At 49.6% G+C, this 15,608-nt stretch overlaps 1 protein-coding gene across 4 annotated transcripts in view; it reads right to left on the bottom strand.

The window, feature by feature from the left end:
• Positions 1-8,996, bottom strand: part of ATP2C2 (ATPase secretory pathway Ca2+ transporting 2) — a 57,818-nt gene extending 48,822 nt beyond the window's left edge. Inside the window, exon 1 of one of the 4 annotated variants that reach the window (XM_032323254.1) lies at positions 8,729-8,996. In XM_032323254.1, coding sequence (XP_032179145.1) covers positions 8,729-8,827 — 99 coding nt within the window. In that variant the 5' untranslated portion in view covers positions 8,828-8,996. The remainder of the gene's footprint in view (positions 1-8,728) is intronic. The other 3 variants (XM_032323251.1, XM_032323250.1, XM_032323253.1) reach the window with 3 other exon arrangements.
• Positions 8,997-15,608: the final 6,612 nt, after the last annotated feature.

Raw genomic sequence — 15,608 nt, 5'->3', positions numbered from 1 at the left:
GGGGCACACTCCTTTTGCGGGGATGGCCAGTGTGGTCGGGGACCCCGAGGAGGAGCTGCCCGAGTGAGGTGGTGGCCAACGTGACCGGGAGCCACCAGGAAGGGGAGGAGGCTGGGTACAGGTAACACAATTGTGCAATAAGTAAACACACCACCACTCTCACTGGCAGAGGGAGAGAAGGGTCTAGAAGGAGCTGGCCCCAAGATGGAGGTACTCACGGGATGGGACAGAACCGGGATATATATATATATATGACAGGAACACACAAGTTCATGATAAGATGAATGAATGAATGAACAAATGAGTGAATGAATGAATAAGCGAGCGCACAGAGGGCAGCCCTCCCTCCCCCCAGAACACCAAGGAAGAAAGAAGAGAGTGACACGACTAGAAGATCAGGAAGTAATCCACTGGGGCACGGACCGCACCCAGATGCTAGAAGCAGAGTGAAAAGATACGAGAAACGGGGTGTGGACGCAGCCTGCACACGACTCTCCATGAAATACTTCTTAGTTACGACAGGGAGGCCAGTCACTTTCTGGAGGAGAAAGCGGACAGGCAGGAGCCTGGAGAACTCCAGCATCCAGCACACGTGGGCTGACTGGGGTCCCAGCTCCTGGGACATCTGTCTGACCCCGGGCAAACTTCAGATTTCTGCAGGGGGTTTTGTAAGGATTCAAAATAACGTGGTGCACCCATAGATATTCCCTGGAACATTCTTCTAAAAACTGAAATAAAGGAAAAAAAAGGAAAAGAAAAGGAAGCCATCTAAATGCCCAGCAGGAGTGGGTGGGTTACGTAGAAATCTGTATGTACCCACTGAAGAAAGAATGTTCTCCATCTGCATACGCTGCAGGGGCACGGAGAGGCTGGAGGGGTTGCAGCTGGCGTGCACAGTAGGATTTTATGTCTGGTTTTTTTTTTTTTTTTTAAGAGACACTATGTAACGGTATATAAGGAATAATTAGAGATGGGGGCTGCCCTAAATGCTTTAGGCAAACCGAATCATTCCATTCCAAGCCAATTGCTGTGGTGAGTGAATGCTCTGCTGTACAGAAAACTAAGGAATTTGCTTGGGGGCTCACCGCTGGCAGGTGGCGGAATAGAATCTGCTTGCAGGGAGCCTGGGCTGCGGTGTCAGCGGTCAGGTGTCAGCGCTCCTCACCCAGCCTCTCAGGAACTGCATAGTGGGAGGGCCAGGACGCCGAGCAAACCTCCGACAGTCATCGGTTTGCTGCAAACTGATCAGATACAAACGGCACCTTCCTCTGCCCCTCACTCCCCCCCCCCCCAGGAGGAAACTGGGAGCAAACAAGTGCCCAGTGGAGGACACCTCTCTGATTGTATGTATTTTTATTGTGGCTTGGGGGGGGGCGGAGCTTAGAAAAGAAAAGGAGGGAGGGAAAGAAAGGAAAAATAAGTCCAGCTCCTGGGTCATAAACGAGAGTCAAAGAACAACAACGAATACTGGCGCATTTCAATGACCAAGGAAGGCAAAACTATCACTCACATTTCAGTGCTGGAATGTGGGGGAGGAAGAGACAGAGAGAGAGACGGCTGCAAGGGAGGGGATTCTGAAACTGGAGGAAGATAACTCTGCAGAACCCCCTGGGTATCAGGTGCCTCCCAGATGAGAGGAGGGAGGCCACCTTGCCTTGGGGAAATCTGCGGTCTCAGCGCTCCAAAGCCCTGCCACCTCCTCCAGGAAGTCTCCCTGGATTGCACCCAGATGGCAGCAGTAAAGTCCCCACCATTCCCCCATACACAGACTCTGTCCAGCCCCCATCTTACACATGCTTTCCTTCACAGGGCTTATCTCAATTTGTAATTCTACACATACTACTAAAATGATTTGAGAACCGTGTGTCTGTCCCACTAGACTGTAAGCTCCATTCGGGAGGGTCAGTGTTTTGCTATTTTGTCTTCAGTGCCGCCATAAGGGTCTGGCGAACAGGAGGATGCCTGTCCAAGGAATGGAGAAGCTAACTGTGCAGAGCAGTGGTTCTCAAACTCAAGTAAGCATGAGACTCCCCACCCCCAACCCCGAGGGCTTATTAAGACTCAGATTGCTGGTACCAGACCACATCTGGAGAATAGCTGATCTACAGAATGAATGGACCAAAGCAGGGGACAGCCAGATGAGGGGTCTGTGTGGGGGCTGAAGAGGGGGGAGACCAAACTAAGCACTTGTTGGCATGTCTGACTACTGACTTATGCCCAGTGACCCCGGGGGGGCCAGCCCGATGGGCGTGCTCAGAAGGGTGCAGGCTGCACGTGATGACTGCTGTCTATCTGGAAATTCTTGGTCATTTCCCCCACATTTTCCTTTTGCACTGGACCCCACACATGATGGAGCTGGTCCTGCACCCACCACTGGGCTCTTCTCTGGGCACTGGGCCGCAGTCTTGACCCAAGTCAGATTCATTTTTTTTTTTTTTTAAGAGAAAGAGAGCATGAGCAGGGGAAGGGGGAGAAGCAGACCTCCCGATGAGCAAGGAGCCTGATGTGGGGCTCGATCCCATGACCTGGAATCATGACCTAAGCCCAAGGCTGTCGCTCAACCAACTGAGCCACCCAGATGCCCCAAGACAGTGACTGATTCTTAATAAAAAATGCTGTCACTTTCTGGAAGTCAGAAAGGGAATCCAACACTTTCACTGACTCTTAGTATAAAGATCTCCACTTTCTGGCAAGGGCATTTGAAACATGCTTAATTTGCATTGCCATAAATAATAGGCCCCAAGCTGGAACTCTGGGTTTCTGGTCCCATTCTGAGCCCTAACCAATGCCTCCTGGTTGGGAAGGGTCTCCCAGGTCAATATTCTTTCCCCTACCCACAAGGCCCCCCAGTTCAGTCTTGCTGAGAGGCCAAGACAAGGGGACTTAAGGAGTACATGGCACATCTCTGGGTCAGCTGCGAAATAACCAGATCTAATTAGCGTGGTGGTTTGGTTTCAGTGGCTTAAAATACAAAGAATGATTACAGGTAGTTCCTGCCTTTGTTCCAGATCGTTCAAATCTTCCTTTGCCCAGGGACTCCGGAATCTTGAAGCACTTCTTCCCCATTGTGCACTTGAGTTTCAAGTTGGGCCAACACATGCTTTGCTGGGCTCTGTTCCCAGCCAGTGGGAAGACGGTTGGGAAGACGGCGGAGTTGCGAGAACCCAGTCCATCCATACCCTACCGAGGGACTTAGGGCAGATGGTGAGGCTAATAACACAACTTCAAGAGTGTCTGTAACCCCTACAGAAGCTTATATATTCTCCCATTATGGCCCACAGCCCCTCCCCACCAATTCCCTTCAAGATTCTATAAGGAAAATAGTGTTACGGGCTGAACCATAGCTCTCCAAAATTCCTAAGTTGAAGTCCTAACCCTTAGTACCTCAGACTGTCACTGTGTTTGGAGGGAAGCCCTTCAAAGAGGTGACTAAGTGAAGAGGAAATCATTAGGACGGGCCGTAAGCCAATATGACCGGTATCCTACTAAGAAGAGAACATTTGGACACATCCACATGGAGAGAAGACCATGTGAAGACAGAAGGAGAAGACAGCTATCTACGAGCCTTCTAGCTCCTTCCCCTGAGGAGCTCTGGGGTGTTGGGCTCTGCTGCTGTTAACAACAGGGATCATGACACTGGGATTTGGGACAGTATTTCTAAGATGGCATCTTTGGACACGTTCTCCAGAGCCCCCAGTTTTCTAAGAACTTCTGAACTTGAACTATGCATCTCAACAATTTCCTTAATTAATATAGACCTTCTGGGGGCCGATTTTGAACAAAGCACTGTTAGGTGACACCAGGGCCAACCTGTGTATATGTGACAACCATCATGTGACACTATGCAGGGTTCTCAGTGGCTCAGGGAGGAAAAATGGGCAGGAGAATGGAGCCATCACACAGCACACAGTATCTCAAATCAACTCAGTGTAGTCACGTCGCAAGTGGGGCCCGACATGAATCCAGTCTGCAAACAGAGATACTTGCCATAGCTGATAAGCGCCAAGTGTAGTAATCAATACCAAAGAAAGAATATTTTTCCCACAATGCCCGACGCTCACTTTGCCTTCAAGTTCACAAGTCAATTCTACCATTACCAAATGACAGCCTTGGACACTGACATTCACAGGTTACCTGCTGTCTGTCATGCTTAAGAGGCTGATTATCCTACACTAGCAAACCAACTCCTGACATATTTAAATGCCATTTTGTAAACATACCTGTAAATAGACATTCTCGGCATAAACATTATCAAAGTCAAAATTCAAGAGGAGCCTAAATAAAGACTAAAGTTCAAGAGTAATGAAAATAGTAGGAAAAAGATAACTATTCGGCAGACGATGCACCAGGTGTGGTTTTGCTTTTTATGTGACTGAGCTCATGGAAGAAACTATTCCTTTCCACCACTGGCAGCCTCTACCCCCAAGCATCCCTGCCTCTTGATTTTCATGCACTTGTGTAATCCAAACCTCCACCCCTGCCCCGAGCATGGGCTAGACCTAGACTCACTTCTTTTTTTTTTTTTTAAGTTTTATTTATTTAAATAATGTCTACACCCAATGGGGAGCTCAAACTCATGACCCCAAGATCAAGAGTTGCGTGTTCTACCGACTGAGCCAATCAGGAGCCCCTAGACTCACTTATGATGAATAGAACATGGCAGAAGAGATAAGACAGCACTTCCAACATTGGGTTATAAAAAGCCTGTAGCTTCTAGGCTTTTATGGATGCTTTCTCAATCTCTCTTGGATCATTCACTCTTGGGGGAGCCACCTGCTGAGCCATGAGGCAGCCCTGTAAACAGGCCCACAAAGTAAGGGGCCTGCAAACAACCACAAGAAAGAGTTTGGAAGTGAATCCTTCCCCCTTCCACACTGTAAGCCTTCAGATGAGACCACAGCCCCAAGCAACAGCTGGACAACAACCTCATGAGGGACCAGATGCCGGAGCCCCCAGCTGAGATGCACGCTGAGATTCCTCCAGCGGAAACTGTGCGATGATCGTTTGTTGTTTTAAGCCACTGCATTTTGCAGTAATTTGTTACACGGCAATAGACAATCAATACAACCATTCAACATCAGTGGTTGAGTTTTTTACAAATGTCACTGGTCGGGTGCCTGGGTGGCTCAATTGGTTAAGCAACTGCCTTTGGCTCAGGTCATGATCCTGGAGTCCCAGGATTGAGTCCAGCATCAGGCTCCTTGCTCCACAGGGAGTCTGCTTCTCCCACTGACCTCATTCTCTCTAATAAAAATTTTTTTAAAGTCTTAAAAAAAAAAAAAAAAAAAAAAGAGGGGTGCCTGGGTGGCTCAGTGGTTAAATCCTGTGCCTTCAGCTCGGGTCATGATCTCAGGGTCCTGGGATCAAGCCCCGCACTGGGCTCCCTGCTCTGCAGAGAGCCTACTTCTCTCTCTCCCTCTGCCTGCCACTCTGCTTACTTATGCTATCTCTCTGTCAATTAAATAAATAAAATATTTAAAAAAAAAAAGGAAATGTTTAAAAAACATATCACTGGTCATGTCAAAATTTAGTTGCTACATTTGTCCTTTATGATTTTATTATAAAGTTAGTGGCTCTTTTGAGTTGCATTATACACATACAGCCACATTTATTGCAAGTTTTGTGTTTATACTTCTTTAAGTTACCTTCTGATACAAATAATTTGGCAACACTGGAAGGCCGCAATACAGGCTTCAAGAAGTCCTATCTCGCTACGTTTTGAGAAACACTAAGGATTCGTGTGTGGGTGTGTCTCAGAAGTCCCTCCTGTGCCAGCTGTGATCTCTTCAAAATGCAAATCTGATTGTGTCTGTTTTATTTCATTCCTACTGTTTGGCGCGTCTGTGAATGAGTGGATGACGGTCACGACCCGATTTAAACCTTCCAATAGTTCCATGTTGCTCCAGGGATAAAGCCCAAATGCTTCGTGATGGCTCTGCTCTGAATCTGGCCCCCATCTCTGCGCACCAGGAGAGCAGGGAGTGTGTCCATCTTCCACACCCCATCCGTGGCAGGCAGCCCTGGCCTGACACACGGCAGACGCTCTGTGAACCTGGGCTGAATGAGCGGGGGACCACTACGTGAGCCTGCCGGAACCCCATCTTCACCCCAGAAAGCCCAAGCAGGATGAATCAGTTCGCCGACCAGGAAGGCAGCACAGGGTGGAGCGCCAGACGGTTACGAGATGGGGAGCCCCGGGTCAAAGATGACTTCCCTGGAGTTGGCATCAAGTCCTCGGGAAGCAGGAATTTCTGGTCCAACGTTCTCCTCACCCACCATTCAGATTAAAACAGAGAAGGGTTTTTTTCCCCAATAGTTGAATTAAGAGGATCTCTCAAACCCCTTCCTTGTGGTGATACTGAAAATATGGGAAGAACAAGGCATTTTCAGAGTCATAAGCTCTGTGCTCAGATTCAGCCTCCGATGCTGGCCCACGTGTCCCCTGCCTCAGTCCTCCCTGGCCCATGTGTCCCCTGCCTGGCCACTCTGCTTTCTTGGTCCCCATCATACCCCAGACCCGCCCCCCCAGATCTCTGACTAAACATTTCTTGGTTTCTCTACCATCAGGGGCCTCCCCCACAAACTTCATTTTGTACCCAGCTGTATCCTTAGCGCCTGGTCCCACCTGTGAGCCTCCATGTCCTTACTGATGATTATAATAATAAAATGGACCTCAGCACAGACAGACAGGAGACAGAGAAGAAAAAAGACACAGCAAGTTCTCAGTAGTAAACAGTGTTATAAGTGAGCTGCCTGGGCAAAGTGGCCGGGTTTCAGAGGCTTCCCAGAACACGTGCTCATAAGAGAGAGTTACAACTCTCGTAGAAATGATCGCTGTGAGCACACTTGGCTTTTTTCCATTTTTCTTGGCAAAAGAGGGTTCGAATGGGGGAAGGAAGTGTGAGAGCGAAGGAGGTTCAGGCTCTAAGCTGAGCTGGTGGGAAACAGGTCCCTCCGCCACCCCATCACCGCCCCCTGCCCCCTTCCGCCAGCTCCTTTCAGTACAACCTCCTGGGTTTGTACCAGGACCCTTCAGAGATAGGACTTTTTTTTTTTTTTTAAGAGATAGGACATTTTGTTTCTCACCGAGCCTTTGTTGCTGAGGATCTGGGTCGCCAGTCTCCCCTCCCTTCCCCTCCCCTCCCCACCGCGACGTCACCCATCACCCACCCTTCAGGGTGCTACTGAGAACATCCGGGTCCTCGACCAGGTGGGTGAACCCCCCACACACCTACAGATAGGTTGAGGACCTGTCATACCCCTGAGGACCCCTCAGAAGAGATCCGGAGGACTGAAGTCCACTTTGGTGCCAAGGTCAAACTCACCCCAGCATCTCAGTCATGTTACAGGACCCCCATGCCCAGCAGACCTGGACATCCTATTAAATCTAATCATAATCAACCACACATCAGGAGTGTTTGAAAAATGCCCAGCATGATGCAAAAACCAAAAGAGAGAGTGAGGCAGAAAAGGCAACAATATTGGCAAACTGACTTCACACTCCTTCAGCAGAACCCGGCACATGACATGTGGGTAGAGAAACTGATCTCAGCAAAAGAATCGAACTCTACAAGCCATGTTGAACCCACGTGTCCCTTCAGAAACACACAGACAACGGGAGAATTACTAGTTACCCAGCCCTGCAGTCCTACAGTCCCGGCACTGGAATTCTCGTGCTAACTTTCACATATAAAATACTATTTATTTAATGTACAAATATTTAGAAATCATACCACAAAATCGTTTTGACTGTTGTCATTCTTTGGGAGGAAAATTCAATAGTTTAAATTGAGTTTTTCCAACTGCTCTTTTCCATTAAAAAGTAAATTTAACTGGGAGGTCAGATGGCCGTGTTCTCCTGAGCATGCCCAAGGCACTATTTCAGGAATTTTATTTTTGAATGACTGATTAGGCTGAGAAGGAAAAAAAAAAGTGCAATGTCCCCGAGAGGCTTTTGCAGGAATTCAGCGCTTTCTGCTCTCGTATCCTGCAAAGTGTGAAGCTTCGACTTCTACAAACCTAAGGAGAAAGTCACCAGGTCATCCACTGAGCCTGGCTTCCCCAAGTGGAAGGGCTTTTTTGGACAGCTGTGTCAGTTCAGCCACTGGGAAACCCCTTCTCTCCCCAACCCTCCCATGCCCCAGGCCTTAAAATTATGTTGATTTATCCTAGAGGGTCCCCTGGAGGTTGCTAAGTCAACATACAAACCTGAGTGCTTTTCAAAGCTGCAGACATAGGAAGTAAAGCTAGGAGGCCTGGCTGCTCTTTACCCTAATTCCACTATTATTATTACTATCATGGCTAAAACATTTTCCCCAGGTGTTTGTTTTTTTACATCACTTTTTTTTTCCAACTCAAGTAACTAAAAAAAAAAAAAAAAAAAAAAAAAAAAAAAAAAAAAAAAATCCATACAGCAGCCTGAGTGCAGAGGAGCCAGAGAAACCGAGGTGAAATTCCTGGCTGGGTCGTTTGCTAACTGGGTGCGTCTTAAGGGGCACATGTAACCTCTCTCTGCCTCAGTATCAAATCCACAAAATGGGCTGTCTGTCCTGAGAGGCTTAAATGGCGCGAGCCCGGCTCAGAGCAGAAACAGGAGCTGCCGTTGCTCCCCAGATCTTTCCAGAGCCAGGGGCAGGAGGACGAGCTGCGGGAGGGGTCCCGGCGGAGGGTGGGTGCGGTGGGGCGGAGGGTCAAGTCGCACGGCCCGCGCCGGGTCGCCGGGACTTACCAAGATTTCCAACTCGCTCCTCTCCAGGGGCTCGTACGGGTGGCCCGCGCCCGAGAAGGGGAGTTTCTGCAGGAACTGAGAGAAGCGTCTTTCGACCATGGTGACCAGGCGAGGGCCCCTCGCTCAGCCTCCCGTCCCCCGGCGGCCGCCCCTGCCCGCGTCCCTCGGTCCCCGGCGTGGCCGGGACTGGCTGCGCGCGCCCAAACCTCCAGGGCCGGGGCCGGGTTACCAGGTAGCCGCCTACCTGCTCGCCGCAGGTGCGGCCCCGCCCCCGGGGCGGAGCTACGCGCCCCGCTGCACCTGGCGCACCTGGCCCCGCCCCGGGAGCCCGCCGCGGACTCAGCGCCGCGTCGACCGCTGCGGCTGCTTCCCGATCTGGCCAGACCCGAAGAATCACCTGGAGCGAGGGACGGGGTGGAGGTGGGCGTGAGAACGCTGGCGGAGAATGCGGATTCCGGACCTCGCCTTACCCGGCGCCACCCGGGTCTGGAGCTGGCCGGGGAGCTGGACTGTAACGAGCGTCCGTGGTTCTTGGGGGGCAGCGGAGTGCGGTCCATCCTAACAGGCCGGGAGCACCGCGGACCCGAGCGGAGTCACACGCCTACCAAAGCTGCGCGGCTCGGCACGAGCCACGTGGCCCCTATGAGCCGTGGTTGCTTGTCTGTAATTGAAGGAGAAGGCTAAGATCTCACCCCCAGGGAGGGCCCTGGGAGTGCACGCCAGGGCGGGGAGGAGGGTCGGAGCACCCCGCTGCCTTTGGGAATCCGTGGGTCTTGGAGAACCTCTGAGCCCTTCATTCTCGTTTGCAGAATGGGCTCCTGCACTTGTTAATCATGGGACCTGGGGCGGGCAGGCGTCTTATATTTCCAAGCTTTAACATACCCTCCGTGAAATGCCCTGTGACATTTCCCTGAGGAGGGAAGCACTCCTTCACAGTGAAATGGAGGGTGTGCTGGTGCTATCACCAACATCACAGGGAAGTTTCTGGACTCAGCTGGCTCCCAGAGCAGATGGGGAAGGTGCCCCCCAGGTGGGTGTCTTGAAACTCTAAGGGGCTTTGGCTCCGCGTGGCACTGGAATCCCTAACAAGCCCCACCACTTAGTAGGGAGGTGGCTTTGGGGAAGGCCGTGTCTCTCCTCTGTGCCTCAGTGTCCTTATTTATAGAGTGGGCTTCTTGATGATAAGAACTATAGAGCATGACATGAGTGTCTTTTTTTGAGCGAATATAGGCCACCTACCTCAACTGCTCCCCACCACGTGGCTACCTCGGCTCCATTTCATCTGACAGGCTGTCCTGGCGGCCCTTCTTGTTTCTCCTGCCTCTTGTCCCTTGACCAAAAGAAAACAGGCTCCCAGCATCACACTGCCTGACTCCACCAATTGCAACAAAAGCTAGAAATAATAGAAAAAGCAGTATGCTGACATGGGTCAGTCCAGGCTTGAATCTCAGCCTTGTTCCTTCCAAGTGCATGACCTTGGACAACTTTCCTCACCTCTCTCCACCTCAGTTTACTCATCCACAGAAGGGGGATGGCACTACCAACCCCTGAACAGGGTCCCAGCAGGAAACAGGTGGTACCTTCACACTGAGTGGTCGGGGGAGGGTTTGATAGCCATGCTGCTTACAAAGGTGTGGGCAGGGTGCAGAGAAGCACGAAGGGACTGCTCAGCTGCCCAAGATTAGCAGCAGTGGGAAACTGCTGCCATCCAAGGCTGGGAAGGCAAGAGGAGGGAGCAGTTACCCAGACAAGGTAGCTGTATGGAGCTGAGAACGTTGGTGAAGGGAAATGGAATGGAAGCCACAGATGCAGACTCTTGGGCTGGGAATCCGAAAGAGAAGGCAGGAGGATGGAGAGAAGGTCCGGGGGAGCACAGGGGAGATACAGGGAACCAACTGTACAGTCCTGTAATGTTTCCATAGGTAGAGATCCTAATAGTACTATCTAGTCCCTGACATAGTAGATCTCCAGGAAATTTTATTACTAATATAAAAGATACACGGGAACTCAGCTCACTTCTTTCTTGGGTCCTTTCCAAGTGGCATGCCGAGATTTTGAGACAGAATTGGATCCAGGGAGCAAGAATGTCTTATTGGCATAGAACTTCATGTTCTCCCAAGGGCATCAATCGGGCGTGGTTTCTCCAGGTGGTGCAGCTTCCAAGAGCAGGGAGGGATGCATTGGCCAAGTGCCTTTCCCTCTAAGCCCACCCTCTTGTGTCCCATCACAGAGGCCTCTGTTCCAGCTCGGAGATGTCAAGGCTAGAACTCGTGGATCAGGTTTAAGAACACCCAGAGCATTCAGGAAGGAAATTCTGGGTAGAGGACATTGCGGAAGACCTGGACCTGTTGGCATGAAAAACAAAAATGGAGCGGACCACAGAGAAAGCAGTTAGAGTTACATGATGGAAGCCACTGAATGGATACCTTGAGGCTTAAGTTCAATTTTTGTTTTCTTTGCGCTGTAATCAGCCCGCATACCAGCCAGCTAATTCTCTTATTGTGCTGAGACTTTGTGCCTGTATTTTACGCAGTTTTGTCAATATGTCAACGGCACTAGAAAAGCTGGTATGTTCTTTGTAAGGGTATTGGTAAGCTGCACTCTTCTTTGCAAATCCGTTTTGTGTCTGTTCATTCTAACTTTCTAGGCACATTGTTCATGTCCTTACTTTCAACTGCTTGATCTGACACGGGGAGAAAATGAAGAGTTTAAAATTTCCCTAATTGCTTTCCCGTCCATTCGTTTCCTCGTCTGTCTGAATTTCTGCTTTTTGTATTATGCTTCCCAGTTGGTTAGTGCATATCATTTACCTGTTTATGATGACTCTTGTAATTGTTTAATACCTCCTGTATCTCATTAAAACATACTCCTTAAATTCCACTTTGTATAATTACCATTGCCACTGTTTCTTCTCCACGGTTAAGTCTGCATGATCTAAACGTGGCATCTCATTTTTAGCTGTTTTGTTTCATTTCCCCCTAGACTGTAAACTCTGTGAGAGCAGGGGACTATTGGCATCTACCATGGTAGATAATGTTCCTGTAACATGTTAAATGCCCCCCAGATATTTATTTGGTGTTTGTGTGTCTCTCTTGTAAACTGTAGTTCTTGAAATTTATTCTTTAAAGATTTTATCTATTTATTTGATAGAGAGAGAGCAAAGCAGAGCGGCAGGCAGAGGGAGAGGAAAAGCAGGCTCTCCACTGAGCAGGGAGCCTGATGTGGGACTCGATCCCAGGATCCCAGGATCATGACCCGAGCTGAAGGCAGCTAGCTGCCAACTGACAGAGCGACCCAGGTGCCCCTTGCAATTTATTCTTAACCTGAGATTATTTGCATTTATGGGGAAATGCAGTATGTCTATATTGTTACAGTTATTACCGTTAGACTGACTTCCACCATCTTCATTCACATTTTATTTGGTATCAGTTTTAAATGGTATCATTTTGAGGCAAGCACTCTGCTATTTGCTGTCATCTTCTACTTGGATTTCAGAATAAAATCCCACCAAAAGGGGCGCCTGGGTGGCTCAGTGGGTTAAGCCTCTGCCTTCAGTTCCGGTCAAGATCTCAGGGTCCTGGGATCGAGCCCCACATCGGGCTCTTTGCTCAGCAGGGAGCCTGCTTCCTTCTCTCTCTCTCTGCCTGTCTTTCTGCCTGCTTGTGATCTCTGTCAAATAAATAAATAAAATCTAAAATAAAAAAAAAAGAAAGAAAAAGAAAAAAAATCCCACCGAAAATCCTATCAGGAATCTGAAAGCACTTCAGAAATAGAGACAAATATTTATACTCTCTGTTTTGATTTCTTTTTACAATGGAGTTTTTTTTTTCATTTTCCTTTTTCTAACCTTTGTTTTTTTTTTCATAACCGTAGTAATTTAATCTGATTACAAAACCTCAATTTTTTTGCCTTGTTGTTCTTGTCGTGAGTTCCCCACTTTGCCCCAGAATCACCCCTGCTCTCTATAGCCTTTGTTTGTTTTCCAATGTCCATTCCTCCTTAGCTTTGTCCTTTTGTTTGGATTTCACGATGATCACCACTGACTTCAAGAATTTGAAGATTTCCTTCAAGAATTTTCTGTCTGCCTTCAGCTGGGCAAATTCTAGAGGGCACTCTGAAGGAATCAAGTCCCGCAAGATGGTTTGCTGGGAAACTTTCTGAGCCTGTAGCTCTAGCAGCGATGCCCATGCTTTGGCCGGTACTGAGAATTGAGGGCGGGACTCAGCCCAAAGCATCCAGCCTTTCCTGAAATATCTGCTCTGGGCACCTTCAACAATGAGGTCCCGCCCTTCAACTCTCGTTCACTATATGAAAGTGGTGTCATTTCATGTCCATAAATTATCTCCCAACAATACACTCCATTGGAAAGAGGTGATGCAATCCCAAGGCACCTGAAACTTATTTAGTAATAAAACCTCCCTCACAAATTATAAGGTTGGCATTTTGAAGACATCCTTTTCCGAAAGGGTACACCATACAAAGGGTATCAGGTGGCGTGTGCATGCGTGTGGGTGAGCATTTGATTTTAAGAATGAGTTGGAAGTTATGGCTCTGTTCGCAAACCCTCAATTCAGTTTGTTTCTTTAATGGCCATGCACGCAGGCAACGACATGATCATCTTATAGATGAAGACATCGGAATTTAGGAAGGGAAAGCTACTTTCATTCATTCAGCAAATAGTTTTAAGCACCTGTTACGTGGCCGTGGACCCCTGAACACAAAGGACTATTCCCATATTTTCTCTCCATAGAGTCAGACAATGAATGTTGTGGTTGAGTAAGCCCACCCCGAAGGCATGTGTCACATCCTAACCCACAGAAACGGTGTGTGTAGCCTTATTTGGAAAGACAATCATTGAAGATGTCATAAAGTTAAGGATCTCCAGATGAACTGGATGTCCTCTAAGTCCAGTGATTGGTGTCCTTCCTTATAAGATTCAAGGGGGGGGGGGTCCCAGCTGGCTCTGTCGGTGGAGAGTACAACTCTTGGCCTTTGGGTGTAGAGATTACTTAAAAATAACTTCGTAAAAATCTTAGAAAAGAGAGAGAGACAGAGGAAGAAAAGCACAGACCCAGGGAGAAAGCTCCGGGAAGATGGGGCAGAGGTAGGAGGCACAGCCCCGAGCCAGAGAACATCGGGGGCCACCAGGAGCCAGAAGAGGTGAGGAAGGACTCACCCCTGGAGCCTTCAGAGAAGGGTCCTGCCCACACCCCGTGCCCCCGGGGGAAGAGGATCAGACGTGAATACTGGGACAGTCTTCCATGCAGAGACACAAGGCCCAGAGCCAAGGCCTGGGGTGAAAATGTGCTGGACTTGTGTTACCGCAGTGAGACAAGTCACACCTTTGTACCACAACTGTAGTCACACACACACACACACACAGCCAATTTCTGGGCACCGCTCATATCACACTCTCCTTGTTACTTCTTCCATAGTCATTTGCTGAAAGGAGGGGACGTTGGCTGAGCACGTCCCACAGCTGTGAGCATTTCTGGGCTCCCGAGGGACTTCATTTCAGCCGGAGGGAGCGGGGACAGCCCCATGGAACAGGACGCCAGGTGCTTTAAGAGTGTGCCCTGGGACTTGCTTAATCCCAACAGGTAAATACATGGCACAGCTGCCCTCGCTCCTCCTCCCACACGCCCGTGGCAGCCGCTGCCGCTCACACACAGGGTGACACCTCTCTGCTGGCTGGGACAGGCCTGGGAACTCTGGCCCTTATCACTTTTCTTACCTACAATTGTTCAGACCTGGCACAGGAACAAAGCTATTTGCCAAGAGATTTCCAGAAGAGGAAGGAATGATCTCGGGCAGTGAGAGTCATGGAATCTTCTAGAAGGTTCCATATGCATGTTACGGGTGAAAGAGGAGATTCCTGTGTGTCAAGTCCATAATGTGCACTAGGGTTCGCTCTTGGTGTTGTATATTCTGTGGATTCTGACAAATGTGGAACGTCAGGAACGCACCACCATCACGGTATCATACAGAGGCCTCACTGCCCTAAAAACTCCCCTGTGTTCTAGCTCCCCTCACCCCAAACTGCTGTCAACCACTGATCCTTTCACCATCTCTACAGTTTTGCTTTTTCAGACTGACTTACAGTTGGAAATTTGACTTTCCTTCAGAATCTACTCTCCTTTAAAAAATTCAAGAGCAGGCCGGCTGGCCGGCTCAGCTGGTTAAGTGGGTCAGGGCACGATCTCAGGGTCATGGCACTGAGCTAGGCATCGGGCTCCATGCTCAGCGTGGAGTCTGCTTGAGATTCTCTCTCCCTCTCCCTCCGCCCTTCCCCCCTGCTCTCTCTAAAATAAATAAATATTTTAAAAAATTCAAAAGCACCCAGACCCATCACCCAGAGTCAGAGAATTTCAGTCCGAGGCAAAAAACGCCCAAGGGCTTCCATATGTGCACTCATCAGGCTTCACTCCCCATGGTCACGCAGAGGTGAGCACCCACGTTTGGCTGGGGTGCTCCCAGCTCTAACACTGACAGCCCGGGCATCCCGGAAAAGCCCTCAATCCCAGCGGTTAGCTCCCCTCGCCCCACCCCCATATCGTTCTGAGGCTCACACCTGCTTCAGCCACCCCCCTGCTCCCGCACCTTTCCTCGAAGGCCTGACTCTTACTACGGCCGGGCCGCCAAGCCCTGGCCCCTGGCTCTCTCCCCACCTCCCCGAGCAGGCCCCTCTCCTGGGCCCCAGATACAGGCATCTCCTCGCCAGCCTCCACCAAGAACACTCCAGCAGACCCCTCACTCCAAACCCTCGCCCCGCTAACACCGGCTCAGGTTTTAACTGACTGTGGCTTCTCCTGAGAGGCCCCTCCAGATCCCTGGACCAGGTGAGATGCGGAGGTAGGGGCATCCCCCCCCCCAAACTGTG

Source organism: Mustela erminea, chromosome 19 (assembly GCF_009829155.1).
Source record: "Mustela erminea isolate mMusErm1 chromosome 19, mMusErm1.Pri, whole genome shotgun sequence".
Classification (NCBI taxonomy): Eukaryota; Metazoa; Chordata; class Mammalia; order Carnivora; family Mustelidae; genus Mustela; species Mustela erminea.
This window is presented reverse-complemented; position numbering and strand designations above follow the sequence as displayed.